Source organism: Doryrhamphus excisus, linkage group LG9, assembly GCF_037039965.1.
Source record: "Doryrhamphus excisus strain RoL-2023G ecotype Guam linkage group LG9, RoL_Dexc_Guam_v1.1, whole genome shotgun sequence".
Taxonomy (NCBI): domain Eukaryota; kingdom Metazoa; phylum Chordata; class Actinopteri; order Syngnathiformes; family Syngnathidae; genus Doryrhamphus; species Doryrhamphus excisus.
Window position 1 is genome coordinate 16,150,163 of NC_136365.1, and position 19,620 is coordinate 16,169,782.

At 41.2% G+C, this 19,620-nt stretch overlaps 1 protein-coding gene across 14 annotated transcripts in view; it reads left to right on the top strand.

Moving 5' to 3' along the window:
• The window catches only part of nfixa (nuclear factor I/Xa), a 142,960-nt gene that overhangs the window by 104,169 nt on the left and 19,171 nt on the right, over positions 1-19,620 (top strand). For 6 of the 14 annotated variants that reach the window (XM_058065531.2, XM_078793501.1, XM_078793500.1 and 3 more), the window contains 7 exons: positions 7,265-7,327; positions 8,712-8,786; positions 9,746-9,869; positions 10,300-10,335; positions 10,613-10,740; positions 12,205-12,279; positions 17,720-17,848. In XM_058065531.2, coding sequence (XP_057921514.1) covers positions 7,265-7,327; positions 8,712-8,786; positions 9,746-9,869; positions 10,300-10,335; positions 10,613-10,740; positions 12,205-12,279; positions 17,720-17,848 — 630 coding nt within the window. Of the gene's footprint in view, positions 1-7,264; positions 7,328-8,711; positions 8,787-9,745; positions 9,870-10,299; positions 10,336-10,612; positions 10,741-12,204; positions 13,661-17,719; positions 17,849-19,620 lie in introns of those variants that run through there. The other 8 variants (XM_078793499.1, XM_078793503.1, XM_078793497.1 and 5 more) reach the window with 6 other exon arrangements.

A 19,620-nucleotide genomic window follows, 5' to 3' on the forward strand; every position in this document is an offset into this window, starting at 1 on the left:
AATTAACCTAGCATGTTTCTGGAATGTGGGAGGAAACCGGAGTACCCGGAGAAAACCCACGCATGCACGGGGAGAACATGCAAACTCCACACAGAGATGGCCGAGGGTGGAATTGAACCCTTAACTGTGAGGTCTGCGCGCTAACCACAAGACCACCGTGCAGCCTGGTTCTAATAACGTTACAAAAAAAGTTTTTTGACAGTCATTGATATTGAATCCTACTTTGCGGAAATTCAGCAATTAACCGCGATACATGAGGGATGACAGTAATGATACTGTAGTTAGGCCTGATCAAATTACTGTTGCAGATCGGTATACACCATTTTCCGAGTGACACTGGCAGCCCCACAGTCATGAGCACTGATGAAGACAAGACCGAGTGGTGGACGGAGAGAGAGGCGATGAATAAAAAAAGAGAGGGAGGGACCGGCAGGATGGAGTGAAGCGGGATAAAGAAGGGAGGGCATGTATGGGCATCCAGCCAGCAAGCCACACAGCCCCACCCCCCACCCACCCCTAAAAAAAAAAAAACTCCACTCCCCAACCCACCCCCATCCCACGCCACCCGTTCCCTCCAAGTTCATGTATACTCTCTGGACACCCCTCCACCCACTTTCTTTCACCCTTTTTTTTTACTCTATCCTCCTTACTCCTCGCCTTGTAATCTTCCTGTCCTCCCAACGCTCTCTGCTCCTCCTTCCGTCCCTCCTCCTCCTCCCTTCTCCTCCCCACCACCCATCCCTCCCACCCTCCCCCATCCCTCAGCATCCCTCTCTCCTGGGTCTTCTTGCTGTGGTGCGGCGCTGTTGGCAAAGCGTGGGCGCAGGCGGCACACAGACGGCAGCACAGATGGGCAGCAAGCTGCGCAAGGCGGCCTGGCACACCTGCTACACAAACACACACACACATACACACACATACACACACGCACATATATACATAATACAGAGCCATACTCTGCCACCTAGCCAAACAGTCTGCCTGGCTGCGACTGGCACAGTGGCACAAATGCATACATCCATACGCTAGTAGGTTCACCTGAATATCCACATGTATGCACAACAAATTGGTGGTGTTTCTCATTTTATTGGGGAACAAAACACTTTATAACAAAATCCATGTGAAATATATACTTACATATAACACTACACTGTAACTTGAATCCAAGTATACTTACATGTATTTCAGAAATGCAAGAAAATACATATCTATCAATAAAAATGGAAAAAATAATGAAATAACATCCAATAAAAGAGCGGAGTGAAACATCTGTGTGGGATAGCCAGGGGGATTAGGAGGTTTTGGAACATTTTAAGCGCATTAAGGATTAAAAAAAAGGTCAGAATGTTTAGCAACATACCGATAAACCTCTTAAGCGAAACCCAATTGGGAGGCTGTACAGCGTGATCCTGTGTTTTGGGGTGGAGACGAGCAGAGTGGAGGAGGAAGAGGAGGGGGAAAACGAGATGACATTTGTTCCAATGATGGGGAGGGAAGTCATTGAACCGACACATAACCAGGCATGCCCACGCAAATGCGGAAAAAAAATCAAACTTGATGCAACTGTAAGACAATATAAAAAAAAATATAAATAAATTATATATATATAGATAGGTTTTTTAAATATGTATATTTTTTAATAAAAATATATAAAATATTATAATAGTATATAATAATATATAAAAATATATAATAAAAATATTAAAAAAAACAACAAACAGGTAATTATAATAGCTTGCTACAACATATTGAAATGATGAGCATATTTTCATTTCTCTTGCTACACTTAGTTAATGTTTATTGTGTTTTTAATCAAGCTTTTAGCCAAAAAAAAATTAAAAATTCTTGTAATCCTGAGCGCTCTTGTAAACCACACAATCCCACACATTACTTTACTCGTTTCAATAATTGACCTTGGTAATTATTTTACATATTTGCATTTGGAGGACCCATCATCGAGCATGCCTTTCACAAAAAGTTAGCTGGGATGGGTTCCAGCGCCACATGACCCTGAACAGAATAAGTGGTAGATAAAATAGGTGCATAATTTTACTGCCTATGGATTCGTTCAATGGGGTTTCATCTAAGCCAGGGGTCTCAAATGTGGCCCGCAGGACACTAGTTTGAGGCCCCCGCCTTGATATGAAAGTTTAATGTTAGTGCGGCCCGCGCAAGTTTCATATGGATGCTGTATGGTATCATGTACCCAGAAAAAATTATTACGTTTGATTAATGTTCATGTTAAAGGTTAAATAACAACTAATAGTGATCCTCCCTATCTGTGTGGAAGTGGTACGTTTTTGGCTATTTAAGTTTAAAGGAAATAACTTGAAGGCTACCGTTTAGGTCGCTAGCTCTCTAGTTAGCGAGTTAGCATGTGTCTCAAGACCCTGCAGTTGCGCAATATGTTGTAAATAAAAAGAGTATAAATGTGACTATAGTCGTGTTTTGTCATGTCTACAGGGCTCTAATAATGCTTTGTTCATTTTAATCTGAAAAAAATAATTTGTCTACCCACCAACTATATGTGGTTTCTTTAGTTTTTATTATTTGCTGTTTTATTATTATTATTATTATATTTATTTATCACTGATTGATTTTCTCTATTCTTAATTTGTTTATTTATTTTTCATCTTATTTTGTGTAGAAAAGTAAAAATTAAGATAGAACAGTGGAATGTTTTATCAGAGCTTTTCTTGTAGAAAATCGGAAAAAAGCAAAGTTTATTCATTTTTCTGTTTTTAATAAATGTGTTTTTTGGTTGGTTTTTTTTTTTTGGGAAAACCTGATGCGACCCAGCCTCGCCCAGACCCTAGCTCCAGTGTCCCCCAAGTAAATTGAGTTTGAGACCCCTGATCTAAGCATTTTTCCTTCATTCTGATCTTTAGTTTAGTTGACAGACTGGCATTTTGTGATCTAGAGTACAGTAACTAGTAGGACAGCATAGTAGTTTTACAGATTATTATTGGAGTTCATAGAATTACAGGAATGAAAAGGCTTTGAGAGGACCATCATGGCTAAAAAAAAAAAAAAAAAAAAAAACGATATGGAGGAAACTGCAGTACAGATGGAACTGATAAAGCGGAAAGCCACAGAAATATGTGAAAGTTGACAGGAGGGAGGTACAGTAGTCTGTAGAATCTTTCACACAGTCAGTCCGGAATGTTACACTGCTGCTGAGCTTCACCGCCTTGCATGAAATACACAGAGACACAAAGGTGTAAGACAGTTTTACACTAATTATACACGGTTGCAGAGGTACAATAGTTGGATCTATGCATCTATGAGTTCCTAACATTTTCCCAAAATTAATTTTTTTTTTCATTGCATGCTCCCATCTGACTCAGATTTTCATTTTATCATCCTATAATGGTTGCCTTGACCTGCAAAACTGACAGCAACAAGTCATTATAGTGTAGCATAATTAATAAAGGTACTAATAAAGTACCCCTCTAATTTACTAATCCTGGGTTTTCTCCGGGTACTCCGGTTTCCTCCCACATTCCAAAAACATGCTAGGTTAATTGGCGACTCCAAATTGTCCATAGGTATGAATGTGAGTGTGAATGGTTGTTTGTCTATATGTGCCCTGTGATTGGCTGGCCACCAGTCCAGTGTGTACCCCGCCTCTCACGGTAGAAAATGAATGAATTATATATAACAGCATAACAATACAGTCTAACAAACTGACTCACACAATCAAAACCAACCAGAACTTGGCTCAGGGGACAAGGTGTGGGGGGGATGTTAAACAACTCCATGTCAAAAAAAATCCCAACTATGCCTTTAATAGTTTTAGGCATTTTATTTACAGATTGGTGTATTGTTCATCAATATTCATCTTACGCCTTGTCATGTGATCTTCTTGTCTGAATCTGAATTTACTGTTATGAAGAGACCCAGTGTGGTGCTGAGACGTTTACTGTTAGCAACGAGGGTGTTACTGGAGGTTGAGGCGCATCTGAGAGGCCTGCAGAGCCATGATTGGAGGTGCTGAGGGCAGCGCTTTGGGGGTCTGGGGCGGCAAGATAAAGCACCGGGTGCGGGTTTAGACGGGTTGTGGCTGTTATAGACTTGAACTGGCACGGTAGCGATAAACAGTCAGCAGACCCCCTCAACACTTTTCCTTCCCCAGTAGTGTCATGACTGTGTTGCTTTGCATTGAAAGTGATAGTAGCGTAGCAGTGTACTGCTACAGTAAGGATAATTCTAGAAACTAATTACAGTCTTGTGAGTGTGCCCACATCAGGCGGCTAGCCCTGAGGCTGCTGTGTGTCCAACCAGTGTTTTCAAGGTATGAGAAAGGTAACATTTACAATATTGTAGAGCCTCATGACCAAATACTCCACGCAGTGAAGTCGGTTTGTTTTCGTAACAGCTTTCATTGGCAGTCGCATGTTTACCCTTGAGTGTTTATGCGTGTATGAGGCTTTCAATGTAATTTGGGTGCGTGCGCAGCCTCGTATGTTTGTAGCGAGTGCCGTCAGTTACCTGGAATGCGGAGCTACCGCCAATGCTAAGATGGCTGCCAAAGCTCTAAGATGGCTGCCAGGATTTACATGCAGCCCGTGATGGGGAGACAGCGAAGAGCGAGGGATTCTGCATGCGAGCGGAAAGGAGGTCTCTTTGCTTTTCTACGTTCTCACCGTCTGTCTTTCGCTCTGGCCCCTCGCTCTCTCTCTCTCTTTTTCTCTCGCTTCGTCGTCAGTGAGAGAGGCCAGTTATTTTTCCTGCTCAGTAGGCTAATCTGTGGCTTACTAGTAGAGTGGCTGCAAGGAAAGTGTTGCTGGCAGGAGTTTGTGTGCTCTGTTATCACCTACACCATGTGGATAAACACCTCTTTTAGCTAGCTTGCTAGCTACTTTGCTCCACGTTGACGGCCAGTCACATTCGACCCCTCAACCACCACCCTACCACACCCTTCTCCTCCCATCCTCCTCGACAAACAAACCGAGACACATGGTCAACATAATCACAAACAGAGATTACATATTATTATTATATGTATATTATATGTATAATATGATCATACATGATGGAATGGAATGGCCTTTATTGTCATTATATAAGATGTACAACGAGATTGGAGAGCTTCTCCTTTCAGTGCACTCCTAGTCAAGTTTTAAAAAAGTATATAAAAAGTAGAGTAATTTAACAAGATATATACAAGATATATACAAGACATCCAAAATCTACACATAGTATTGCACAGGAGCATATGCAGGAGCAGACATATTGCAGATATATGAATTTTAGTGCATTGATAAATGGGTCATAGTGCAAAATGATCTCAGGGAAGAACTACATTTGAAACACTTATATGCTAGGACTACGTTAAAAAGCCATAGCATTTCAGTATGTGGAATCAAACTATGGAATGGATTGAGTAAGGACCTCAAACAATGTACAACGATGAGCCAATTCAAGAATACAAGCAGTTGATGTTTGCTAAATACAAGGATGAAGAGTCTTGAACCAGTCATGATGTGCTATATATATCACTATATTGACACTTACTATGGTACCCATTATGTCATTGGATGCTCATATCACCTCGTACTTCGGTACGTGACAAAAATAAATGTAAAAATTAAATTAAATTACAGGGCTCGACAATAACGATGTACCGATGGCCCGGGGCAAGTTAAAGCAAAATTCAGGCTAGTAAATCCAATCAGTGATATTCCCGTCGGGCAAGTGCACTTTGGCATGCCATACTGACGAAGAGTTTTTTTTAAAAGTGGTTCTTGTTGGGCGTTGGTAAAACACGGACTGCGTAATTCCGGTAGTAATTTGCAAACCAATCCTTGCAAATCTTGAAATGGACCAATCAGAATCGTTTATTTAGACGGCGGTCCGCAGTCCACAGTCCGCGTTTTACCCACACCCATTCTTGTTCGCGATCAACCAATCAGCGATCGTTTGACTACGAAAACATCTATCATGGCGTCCCTGCCAACATCGTCTAATTCTTCAACAATTTTTGAAGGAAAACACCAAAAACTGATGAAACATTAATGAAACTGATGAAACATTAATTTTCCCAAATTAAATTAAATTAAATTAAATTAAATTAAATTAAATTAAATTAAATTAAATTAAATTAAATTAAATTAAATTAAATTAAATTTGTGCCAATTTAATTTAATTTAGTTTAATTTAATTTAATATAATTTATATAATTTTAATATAATGTAAGTATAATTTAAGTATTTTTTTAATTAAATTAAATTAAAATTGTTGTGCCAATTTAATTTAATTTAATTTAATTTTTAAAAAATACTTAAATTATATTAGGAAAGCAGGAAGAGAACAAATGTAACAGTTACTGATTGTAAAAGTACCAGATGGAGGGGTAGGATTTAATAAGCTTTGCTTCTTCCTACTCCTTTTGGACATGTGTAACTGTGAACTGATTATGTGATGCATTCAATTGTAATCTGATTCAAATGAAATAAAACCATTACCATTACCATTACCAACATGAACACAGTCACAGACACCATGTGACACCATTTCCATACGCTCCCTTTTGGACACCCTGGGGCTCGTATTACTAAACCTTGCATCTCTCCACCTGCAGCTTCTCCGTTCCTAAATTTGTTCCTTTGTTGTGCCAAGGCTTGGCGTTCATGTGATTGCATTCATAGGCCAGTCATAACAGGTGTGTGTGTGTGTGTGTGTGTGTGTGTGTGTGTGTGTGTGTACATAGATTAGCACTGCTTGTTAGCCTCCTTGGGGAATAGTTTTACTTGCAACTAAAACACACTCGGCAGGCGTAGCTAGACTCCCGTGGTCAGCTATCTTCCAGAGTCTGTTTCAACGGCTATGAAACAGAAATTAGAAAAAGAAACAGATTGCGAGTGCACATGCTTGTGTGGGTGTACGTTCCTGTGCGAGTGTGTGTATTGCGGAAGGTGTTCTGTTTATGCAGACTAAATCCCGAGCAGCAAGAAGGTATTAAATAGGATTAGGGTGAGGGATATGATTGCGTAGTAAGATACTTATTGGCATAACAGTAAACTGTATATCATTGCACCTTCACTCAGCAGGGAGAAGCGAGCTTTACGGTAGATATAAAAAAAAAAAAATGTGTGACTTGTCGTACACAAATAACTTAGCACATACTGTAAATTGTTCTTGTTCCATCTCACACCTCACGTATCACACTTCAGCTTATGTGTCTATTAAAAGTAAGCTTCTCATGATTTTTTTTTAGCACCAATATTAACCATTTCTACCTTTTGTTTTCATTTGTGTGCAGAATCTGGACAATCAGACAGCTCCAGCCAACAAGGGGACACGGACATTAAACCACCGCCCAATGGTAGGTATATTTACACGCTAACACTGCAATTATACTTCATTAACTACACTTTAACTATACTTGATCATTTAGATTCGATCAATGCTATGTTGTTAGTTGCTAGTTGCTAGTTTAGGTCAAAGAACCACATCACCATCCATTTAAACACCTCCATTTAGCATTGAAACAGGAGTTCAGAATATTCAAAGCTAGATTCTCACATGGCTTTAAAAATACGACACTAGCCACGTTTACATGAGGAGTTTTTCTTTTTCCGAATGGAATCTTTTCAAATGACCTTTCCAAAAGCAATGGTATATATTGAAAGGAATATTCCAATCTCTTGTCTACATGCGCCGCTATAATCAACCAGAATAGTCAATGGGGCATGCGCAGTAAAGCGTAAACATCAACATCACGTGATACCGACTTCCTCGAGTTTTTTTTTCACTTGTTGGAATAACTCTGAAATGCCAGTTTTCCGTTCGTCCAGTCTTGAAATTTAGTTTGAATCAAAAACAAACTTTCCGCAGCAGTCCAGTGCCGATTGCTCGTCTCCATTTTTTTTAATTGAAGAACGTCTTGAGCTGCGTGTTACGTCATATCTCAGCATTCGCTGAAAGAACGCACCCGGGAACAGGAAAAGATAAAGTTCAATCTTGCTAATATTTTATAATTAAGCTCGGCACATGTTTTATATAAATATGTATTTTCTTTTTTAATAAAACATGACTTGTGAATGGCGTATACTAGAAGGGTTTAGATTCTGTTCCACAGATGGCGGTAATGCACACGAAAGCTGCTTGCCAACCGCCAATAAACAACAGAAGAAGAAAAGCACCACGAAGAAGAACGCAGTCTGACAACTTTCCATTTGAGCGGGTACAAGATACCTCAATCGGATTGGGGAAAGGAATATTCCACCCCTGTGAATCCGATTATATATTCATTCGGATTGGCACTTTTCTTTTGGAATGAGATGTATACAAAGGTTAGATTCTTTCCATTCGAGCAAATAACCCGAATGGAATTGGAATATTTGGGTTCATGTATACGTGGCTAATGGAACACTGGTTTTTGGAACACAACATCAACCTCAGTTTTGGTACACTGTCTCGGTTAGTGTGTCAAACTCAGACCCAACGGCCAAATCCGGCTCACATTGTAGTGACTCAGTCTTATTGTGTTATTAGTACACTGTATGAATCCAACTGTGACTTATCCTTAATAGAAAATGTGTTATGTTTTTATTATTGTGCCTGTTGTGAGATAGCGGTAATTCAAGCCTGCAATAAAAGCCTGCTGTTCCGGCAATCAAGTCTGGCACTCATACCCTTTTTTTCTTTCGTTCAATAGGAAAACGGCATGATTTTAATCAAACTATTGTTGTTTTTTCTTTTTACAGGACACCTGAGTTTCCAAGATTGCTTTGTAACCTCAGGGGTTTGGAATGTGGCTGAGCTTGTCAGAGTTTCACAGAGTAAGTGAAAACAAAAATACCGGAAATATATGAAAGATTTTTGGGGGAAAAAAGAAAAGAATGAAACCAGTAAAATAGTAGAGCACTGATTATTGCCAGATTGTACACATACAGTACGTAGATATCCACCTAAGATGGAATTGCTTCATGTCATCATTAATATTTATCAATTTTTAACTGGCAAATTAAGGGTGTGTTCACACTTTTAGTTTGATATTCTGATTCAGGGCTTTACCAACCATCACTTGGTGCCTCTGGCATTTGTTGACCTTATTATCCAGTGTTTTAGTGCTTTTAGTGCATGGAGGGGCAAGTATTTGGACTCATGGGCCACATTGAGTTAACAAAATTGTATATTTAATACACACACACACTATTTTATGCTTATAATTTTCCTTGAAATTTGTTTAATTTTATCTGTAAAAGTGTTATACTATCAGTTTGTTCTCATGGCCCTTTTTTTCAGGAGTACTTTAAACATCAGACCACATCAAAATATGTCATTTAATTTTGCAGTTTTGTTGTTTTTTTGGGGGGACGCTTTCTGAGTATTTTAACTTTTAACATACAAACTGGCAACATGACTTGCAAATCGGATGTCTTATTATCAAACACCTGGTGGGCCGCATGTGGCCCCCAGGCTGTAGTTTGCCTATCTCTGCTTTAGTGTCTTCAGTTTGCAGGTGGACCGAGACCCATTTCTGGACTGCGGTCACACCTGACCAAACAAACCATTCCAGCAGTTCTTGTTTTAACTGTAATGTGACCAAACATAAGTATGAATGCACCCTAACTCTTAAAATATGTTGCAGTTTCAAAAATATAGTATATAATAAAATATAATATAGTAAAAATATAGTTTCTCCTTCACTAATTCTAAAGCATTAATGTCATAACCGCTGATGTTTTAATGTTTGGTCATTATATTCCTGTCTGTCATCCCTCTCGTTTCCTGTTAGCTCCGGTCGCCACAGCGTCAGGTCCGAACTTCTCATTGGCTGACCTGGACAGCAGTCCCAGCTACTACAACATCAACCAAGTGGCCCTGGGGCGACGCTCCCTCACCTCCCCTCCCTCCACCAGGTACGCGGTCCACCCCGTGAACAGTGAGATGGGTTGACGTGATTTCATCGCCTGATTTAGAAGTCTTCTTCTTCACCCTTTGCCCTTAACCACGTGTCGCTGTTAGATGCTTTAAAATGCCACTTTTCCACTGCAAAGTACCCACTCCTCTCGACACGATGCTAGTGTCTTTCTCTCTCCATTTTTCCATTGGCAAAACCAATTAAAACAAACTCTACAGTTATTCTCCCTCATTGTTGTTGTTTATAAATATGACGACTTCCAACCAATGCGTTCAGTGCCATGTGATATTCATAGATTTTCCATTTGAAATGGAAAGTTAGGCCAAAATGCTACTTTACAGTGGAAAAGCGCTAAGTTGCTCTGTCTTTGTCTTTCTTAAATTCTCTTTTCCTTTCTTCTGGCCTCTTGTCATCCGCCGTCACTTTAGGTCTGAAGTGGAACTGTACGCAAACCTTCCACGGAGGTAGTTAACGAACACAAACAAAAACACACTAACTTATAGCACATGCACAGAAACAACACGCACAAACTTCCGGAGAGCACTTCCTGACTGTGTTTGCTTGGACTTTCTGACATTTCTTTCTGTTTACTAGTCAATCATTTCTGGTTTTAATGCCTTATACTTGTTGGGGTTTTGATCCAACATGTGTTAATATCGCTTCTACTTAGTAACTTACTGTTTTTACTACTGGTTTGCTTCCTAATCAAAGCATTCCCTTCATATCCATACCCACCCCCAGCTCCACCAAGAGGAAGTCATTAGACGACAGTGAGCTGGAGAGCCCCACAGATGATGTTTTCTATCCTGGACGCTCGCCTGCTGCCAGCTCATCCCAATCCAGCGCATGGCCCAATGACATGGATGCAGGTACCACCTTGTTTCCTACAGAGTACCTGTTTTACCTCTTGCCATCACCAGTAGAATCCTAATAGACGCCTCCATCTAACCCCTTGGCTCTTCATTCAAACTAATTCATAATAATAGTAGAATTATATTCTCAACCATGTACTGTCACTGCATCACTACAACCAATGAAAACATGTTTCATTACACTGTCTATCTAATATCGCTTGATTCTCAGAAAATACTTGTTGGACTAGATGCTGGAATGTCTGTATTTAACATATTTTCCCATAATTCAAAGCATACATACTGTATTTATACAGGTGGTCCTCAGGTTCCGCTCAAGTTACGTTCATGTTTTGGTGAAAGTCGGCTAATTCATTCATTTTGTACTGCTTATCCTCACGAGGGTGACAGGGGGTGCTGGAGCCTATCCCAGCTGTCTTTGGCTGGGCGAGAGGCGGGGTACAACCTGGACTGGTGGCCAGCCAATCACAGGGCACATACGTATAGACAAACAACCATTCACACTCACATTCATACCTATGGACAATTTGGAGTCGCTAATTAACCTAGCATGTTTTTGGAATGCATGCACGGGCAGAATATGCAAACTCCAAACAGAGATGGCCGAGAATGGGATTGAACTCAGGTCTCCTAGCTGTCAGGTCTGCGCGCTAACCACTTGACCACTGTGCAGGTGTAAGTCGGATCTTATACCTAAATGAACTCTAAGTCGCTGACATTGTCCACAGAACACACGAGGAACATCATATAAAACAAATATTAAATACAAGAAATAAATGAACCCACAGCAATTCATGTTTGTTACTCTGTTGCGTTTTGGGAGGAGGATGTAGAAGCGGCAGGAGAACAAAAAAAACAATAGACAGCAACAAAACAACAGATCTTTTAACATTGTGATGTATACGCTAGAACTAGTTCTCAAGCCACTTTACAGAAAAACAATGAAGTGTCAAAAAAAACTTATTATGGAAAGCAGGAAGTGAACAAATGTAACAGTTACTGATTGTAAAAGTACCAGTTGGAGGGGTAGGATTTAATAAGCTTTGCTTCTTCCTACTCCTTTTGGACATGTGGAACTGTGAACTGATTATGGGATGCATTCAATTGTAATCTGATGCATGTTCAAATGAAATAAAACCATTACCATTACCAATTAATCAATATGAGTGCATAACCCGAGGACCACCTTAAGAAAATACACTTTAGAATTGAATATTGATTTTGTGTCATTAGTCCCACCTCATCCATCCAACAATCCAGTTACAACGACTGATCTCGACCTAATAACTTATTATGACGTGATAATTTAGCCAATGACGTGTCAGCGATCCATTGCTCGTCACACATCCATGAAATACAATGCTCACTCTTAACTCTTCTTCACTCCCCCAACCCATCTACTGTCTCACTCTCTCTCTGTCTTCCTTTCTCATTGTTAACAATACCCTTCTCCACTTTCAGTGCAGCACCATTTGGCCAGTGTGCAGGAGAGGAAGATAAAACATGAAAACGATGGCGTGCAGTTTCCTTACCATGGTTAGAACAACATTGATTACACTTATGTACTATTTATTAGCATACTCATTTCTCTGTATACAGTATTTATCTATAATTGTATGTTTATGTTTGTATGGTGAGGTGAATGAAAGAAAAGAGACCAAAATAATGCAGTCATTATAATGTCCTTACTGCTGATCAGCCATGTATTTTTTCCCATTTTTCTCTGTAGTTAAGTGGCAGGATTTCCCCGGATTATCCGCTTTAAATTGGACATTCTTTGTCACACATGCACAGCTCACCTAAAATCCCTGGCTTTTTTCTCTCCAAAGTCCTGTCTGCCCTCCCGGTGCCATTTTAACCAACAGATGTCACCACGAAAAAAAAAAAAAAAAACACTGACAACACCAGCAGGCACGCACATGCATAGAAGTTACTCAGTCATGTATAAACAGACCTCCACAGGTTCAGTGTCGTGCTTTCACGCATACACATGCATAATCTGTGCATGCACAGATGCCCGCCAACACCCGCACACTTTACACCCACCACCCCCCCACCCCACCCTCAGTCGGCAGCCATTCACACATTCAAACGCCCGTGCTTACCATGCTCCCCACCCTCGCAGGTGTTCAGGTGCTTGTGTTGTTTCCACTTCTCTGTCCCGCCATCCCTCCCTGGCTTGAAATCCCTCATTAAGACGCTTACCGTCTGTGGATCAGAGGTGTAAAACCCTTCCTCCTGCATCTTTCCGCTTCCCTTCCACCCTCCATCCCAGTCTCCCTTCTGTCTAATTGAAAACATGTACAGCAGGGAAGACTCTGGGGGTGGATGCAGCCAAACGTACTGGTTAAGTTTCTCACTGGAGCCTCAGAGGCTCCTGCTCCACTTAGCTGTAAATGTAATTAAGAGGCTGCTCATCAGAGCCACACCAGAGGTTATTGCCTGCCTTTGCGGACTGTTATGTCTGTGTATCACTCCCTGCTAGCGATGTGAGGAAACACAGACCTTGTAGCCAATTACAGGTGGCCGTCAGGTTCCGTTCCTAGATGGTTTTGGTGTAAGTCACAGCTCATACGTATAGTATAGCTAAACTAAGTCACCCACATGGTAAAGTATAATGACAAATAAAAGCAAAGCACTAGTGACTGTTCTGTAATAACGTTGTCTAGAATGTTGTTCTATAATAACGAATGTTCTAGAATAACTGCTACACTGCTAAGTTATTAACAACATATTCAAAGATAGTAGCCACGTATACATGGACCCAAATATTCCAATTCCATTTGGGTTATTTGCTCAAACGGAAAGAATGTAACCTTTGTATACACCTCATTCCGAAAGAAAAGTGCCAATCCAAATGAATATATAATCGGATTCACAGGGGTGGAATATTCCTTTCCCCAATCCGATTGAGGTATCTTGTACCCGCTCAATCAGAAAGTTGTCAGGGTGTGTTTTTTCCAGCGCATGCTCAGCTGTGACGTAACACGCAGACATCTCTCAGGTTTTGAAAATGGCGGCAAGCAGTCTACTGGACTACAGCGGAAAGTTCGTTTTTGATACAAACTTTAAAAATTTTACGCAGGATCGCATGGGTTTCAAGTTGCTGCTTTAAAAAAGCATAGCAACTGTCCCAACAACCGTGGTAATCACACTCTCGTCCGCCATCTTTGATGAATCACATGATGTTCTTTACGTTTTACTGCACATGCCCCATTGACTATTCCGTTTGATTACAGCGATGCATGTAGACAGGAGATTGGAATATTCCTTTCCATGTATACACTGTTTTTCTGGTACGTCATTCGGAAAGATTCCATTCGGAAAGAGGAAAATCGTCTCATGTAAACGTGGCTACTGTTAGAGATTTGTGATTTCAGAATGTCTGTGAACATAACGTGAGTTCTTACTGTGTGTGTGTGGGCGCAGCAGGAGGAGAACGGCTCCATGCAGATGAGTTGAGTTTGCTGATGTTGTTTTGCCACGTTTGCGGAAGACAAGCCTGTTTTTGCAATAAACCACCCGCTCGTCGTTCTTACAGCATCCGAGTAAAAATTACAAAACGATATTTATCCTTAATGATGGTCGCAACAGCGTGAACCACACGTTGTGTCTTGTTTTCACGGACCAAAATTACATTTTTGATACGCTAAAACTCGGAATGCTGTAAACCGAGTACCACCTACACCTCAAATGGTGGCCCGCTTGGTACTACTACATAGTTGTAATAACTGATAGTATTATATGCCGCTGTGGACGCCTTCTCCACAAAACAGGGCATCTGTAAAGCTGGAGTTACTGATTGTTTTTAAAGGGAACATGCAGCAATAAACATTCATTCATTTTCTACCGCTTATCCTCACGAGGGTCGCAGGAGCCTATCCCAGCTGTCTTTGGGCAAGAGGCGGGGTACACGCCGGACTGTTTGCCAGCCAATCACAGGGCACATATAGACAAACAACCATTCACACTCACATTCATACCTATGGACAATTTGGAGTCGCTAATTAACCTAACATGTTTTTGGAATGTGGGAGAAAACCCATGCATGCATGGGGAGAACATGCAAACTCCACACAGAGATGGCCGAGGGTGGAATCGAACTCGGGTCTTGTAGCTGTGTGGCACCGTGCAGCATAGAGTCGGGCATTTGAGTCCAATTAAAAAAAACTATTTTATGTGTATATTTAACTATAAAAGTTGGGTTAGAACAGCAAACTCCACACAGAGATGGCCGAGGGTGGAATTGAACCCTGGTCTCCTAGCTGTGAGGTCTGCACGCTAACCACTCGGCTGCCGTGCAGCCCTGCTGCAATCAACAGTGAATATTCATTTATCATTCGGGGGTAAATCCATCATCAAAAGTAGTTCAAATGTAGGCCTCGTCTCTATCCAGCGCCTTACCCCAAATACGTATCTGGTACCCTGGCATATAATTACAAACGCAGGTAATTTGATACATTCAAGTAGCCAACTACAAAGATTTTGGCTTTAGTTATTTAAAAAAAAAAGGACAGAGATTAGGGGGTATGGTAAACAAAGGGGGGAAAATTCTACTCAATGTTGGATGGTAGTATGGTGTGTATTCGATTTTCCCAAGCTTCCACCTGCCAAATACTAACTCATCTGGGAATTCCTGTCCAGGTGGGGACAGTGTAAACACACACACTAGGATGCCATGTGTATGAATGGGGGGGGGACCCACCATACACAGACAGGTGTGCCTCGGTGTGTGTCTGCTTTCAGCACCCTTCTTCTTCTCTCAATCACCACTACAACACACATACACACACACACACTACACACATCTATCAGGCACATTCATACACTGTCACATTCAGATACACACCATAGATTTCCACGCACAGACATGCGCCTGCACAGCTGAAGCATGCTCCCAGATGGTGAATGACTGTGTGTATAGCCTTGGGATCCAGGAGGATGCTGGAGACATCTGCTCCACATGGGCACTGAGGGGCGGTAGGCAAAACAACCATGATTTTTTTTGTATTAGCTGCAAATGATTGTTAAATATATCTTAACACCGGGTGGGCTTCTCAGAGATGGACGTAGATACATGGCTTGGAACCTCATAGTTCCCTCGCTGTCCTCGACTTAAGCATCCCACTTTTTTTTTTTTTTCCAGAATTGTATAGTATGTCTGTTAGTGTGTCTGTGTGCTTCAGAGGCGCATCTGGTGGCAGGCCTGTTAGTGCAAAGAGACAGAAGGGTCATCAGGGGAGCGCTTGATTGGTTGCCAGTGGAGTGCCGACGCTTGCCAGGAGAGAAAGAGTGCAGTTGTGGCAGAAGCGCACATGTAAACTAGATTGGCAGACTGCGCCGTCTCTGAAGTGCTGAGACATTTTCTTTTTACATCCTCCTGATGGGAGCGGCAGCGCTTTAAGGGCCCAGATGTCAGTCGTCAGCATGCCCCCCCACCCCCACCCCCCTTGTCTTCCTTTGTTGTCGTCAGCTTCATTGACTGCTAAGCACATACTGTAAATACGGCTTGTCTCCGCTCCTATTCGTACCAACGTGTCATAGCCATCACTGCTGGTGTCAGAAGCGGGATCCACGGTTGCGTTCATGCTCGGAATTTATCTGACAGTATAATACTCCCACAGACTTTTGCTAGGGTTGGTTTGTGGGGGGGGGTGGAAGAAAAAAGAAATATATGTCTACTGAAGACATAAATGGTTCACACATATTCACTCCCACCTGCCTGAGACTTAACTATTTCACACCGGGAGGGAAGGTTTTGCACGCCCCCACACTTAGCATCCACTTTCACACATCTCCAGCTGGAGGAAGAATCGTATTTAATGCTCTGTTTGATGCGGAGGGGTCACAGAAATAGACCACAAAACCGTAGCTTGAAAGAAAAAAAAAAAGTTTCATCACTCACTCGTCAGGAAGATTAGAAGAAGAAATGTCTTATTTTTTTGGTCTATTTTTATGTTGTTGCATGGGCTGCTTATGTGTTCAGTCATTGTGTGTGTGTGTGTGTGTGTGTGAGCGAGTGTGTGCGCGCCAGATAATAACCATATTTAAACATCTTATGACATCCCAATTTCATACGTGTCGTCAGAGCAACGCATCGGAAAACAACAACAACAAAAAAAAACACTGCTGCATTTCTCACAGGTTCTGCTTTGCTCTCTCACTCGCTTTTGCTCCCTCGCATATTTTCATGTCTCCCACGTGCTTCCCGCCTCCCTCCTTCTCCCCTCCCTCTCCTGACTCCTCTGTCGGTTTGCTTGTCTTTCGCACTCAGCAGCTGCCGCGTCCATACTGTACAGTTTGTACTATTTCTGAATGAAGCCCTCTTCTCGTGCAGCCAGCCTTGTGGGCCTCGCGGCGGCCAAACCGCAACTAGCTGACTGTGGCTATAATGGCGGGCCACGTTTTTGGCGTTGGCACCTAAAAAAGACAAGGCGAAACCGAGAGAAACAGAGACGGAGAAAACATACAGTGGCACAGTTAGAGGTTATTATTGCTACAGATGTGCCTTGGCTCTCAAACAAAGACAAGCTTCATATTGGCTTCAGTCATTTTCCCCCGTTTTTTTTTTTTTTTTTTCCTCTTCTTTTGAAGACATGCTCATAATATATTGCCCGGCTCATTACTTCAAAGTGAGGAGCTGGGAATCCTCTTTCTAAATGAGTTATTACAGAAACGGGAATCACAGAGAACTATGATCTTTTTTCATATATTTGTGAATGAGGCAGTCAGGCAGTATTGACTCATCTGATTCAGTTGGAGTGAATCACCCAAAATCTAAGGACTAAGTCCCCATAAATGTAATTAAAAATGATGTGGCATAGTAAAACATAAAGAAATCAATAAGAAACAATTCTTTGATTAAAACCACCTCTCTCTTTTCCACCCTCTCCTCCCCACTTTTTATTTTATTTGATTTTATTTTTTTTTGTTTTATCCCATTTTTTTATTTTTATTTTTATTTATTTTTTGCCAGGACTGTCCTCGCCTGGTTCACTTAAGAAGCCGGGGAAGTTTGATTTCAACGCCCTGACTTCCCAGACGAGGTCCCCCCGCATGGCGTTCACACACCACCCGCTGCCTGTGCTGGCAGGAGTGAGACCAGGTGAGAGCCCCCCCCACCACCACCAAACCACCCCCCCCCCTCATTTTTATAGTCTGAAAAAGAGAGAGAAGGAAAGACAGGTTGCCAAAGTTGGAACCCCAAAAGTGAAGCAAAACAAAAATGAAACTTTTCAGTCTCGCAGTGGCAAGTGCTGAGTTTCACCTGTTCAGTGTTACTGTTATCGTCATGGCTTGGCCTAAGTTTCTCTCTCTTTCAGTCTATCTTCATCCATACATTGTTTTTTTATAACCATCATCGTTGTGCTTGTGTGTTTTAATACTGTCATTGCATGGAACCATTGCTGACTCTGTGCCTTTTGTTTTAATGCTCAAATGATCCCTGAGTTACATGTTTGACTTGTGACTTAGTAATCAATACAGTAGTCTTTCAATTCTCAGACATTAAACTTGATGTACAGTATTGTTATTAAGTCCGAGGGCACCATTAGATCTGTTGTTTTAGAAATATAATGGCTAGAATTTCACTTAGGATGACTGACAGACAGTTCTGTTATAATGATTTCCCATACCACCAATAAATTTGGACCATCACAGACAGAATTTCCATTACCTGTTGAAAATTATCCATAATATTCAGTTTATATGCATATAAAATGCTAATATTCTTGTATTCATGTATTTCAGAGACTCATTCATTCATTTTATTCTACCGCTTATCCTCATGAGGTTCCAGACGAGAGGCGGGGTACACCCCAGACTGGTCGCCAGCCAATCACAGGGCACATATAGACAAACAACCATTCACACTCACAATACATGTGAGGAGGCGTCCTTTTGGAAATAATGATCATTCTGTTGTGGAATGCGTAGAAGAACAACTTAAATTTGAATATGAATTAAGTTGTTTCATTAAAAAATGAGAACAGTGTAATCCCAATAACTACACAGCTTTAGAGCCAGCACGACAATGAGGCAATATAGGCATTTGCCTACAGGGGGCACCAAAAATCTGGGAAAATTCACCTCCAATAGCCATCCATTTTCTACCGCTTATCCTGGCGAGGGTCACGGACATGCTGGAGCCTATCCCAGCTGTCTTCGGGGTACACACTGGACTGGTGGCCAGCCAATCACAGGGCACATATAGACAAACAACCATTCACACTCACATTCATACCTATGGACAATTTGGAGTCGCCAATTAAATTAGCATGTTTTTGGAATGTGGGAGGAAACCGCTTTGAGGCCTGCATGCTAACCACTCAACCGCCGTGCAGCCCATTTCAGACACTAAACCATGTAATGCACCGTGCGTGCACTTCAAAGTTCACAGTCCATCGAATGACTTTTTGTTATCGAATCAGAGTGGTCAATAATACAGTTTTAAATCAGTTTTATACACAACACTACCCATTGGCCTTTGCTCATAAACACATTGTAATCATTAATAATAATAATAATAACAATAATAATAATTTTCCGGAAAACTTTTCTTATTTTCAAATGCAAATATAGCCTCCCTAAAAACGGCATGTTCATGTATATTGGCCAATTATGCAAATTGGAGGATGATGTCATCTAGTACACACATCCAAAGTACACCACCACGACCACAAATAGATGACATTCCTTTGGGAAAGACTGTGCTAACTGTAGCTTCATAGCTCTATTTATTGATGTCAAAGTAACTGATCCTTCACTCAGCACAACTTAGTGGCTGTGTGAGACTTTTACAAAGTACTCTACATGTAGTCTTTTCCAAATGTTCGCTTTTGTCCTTGTTTTTTAGTTTTAACGAGAGCAGATTTTCAC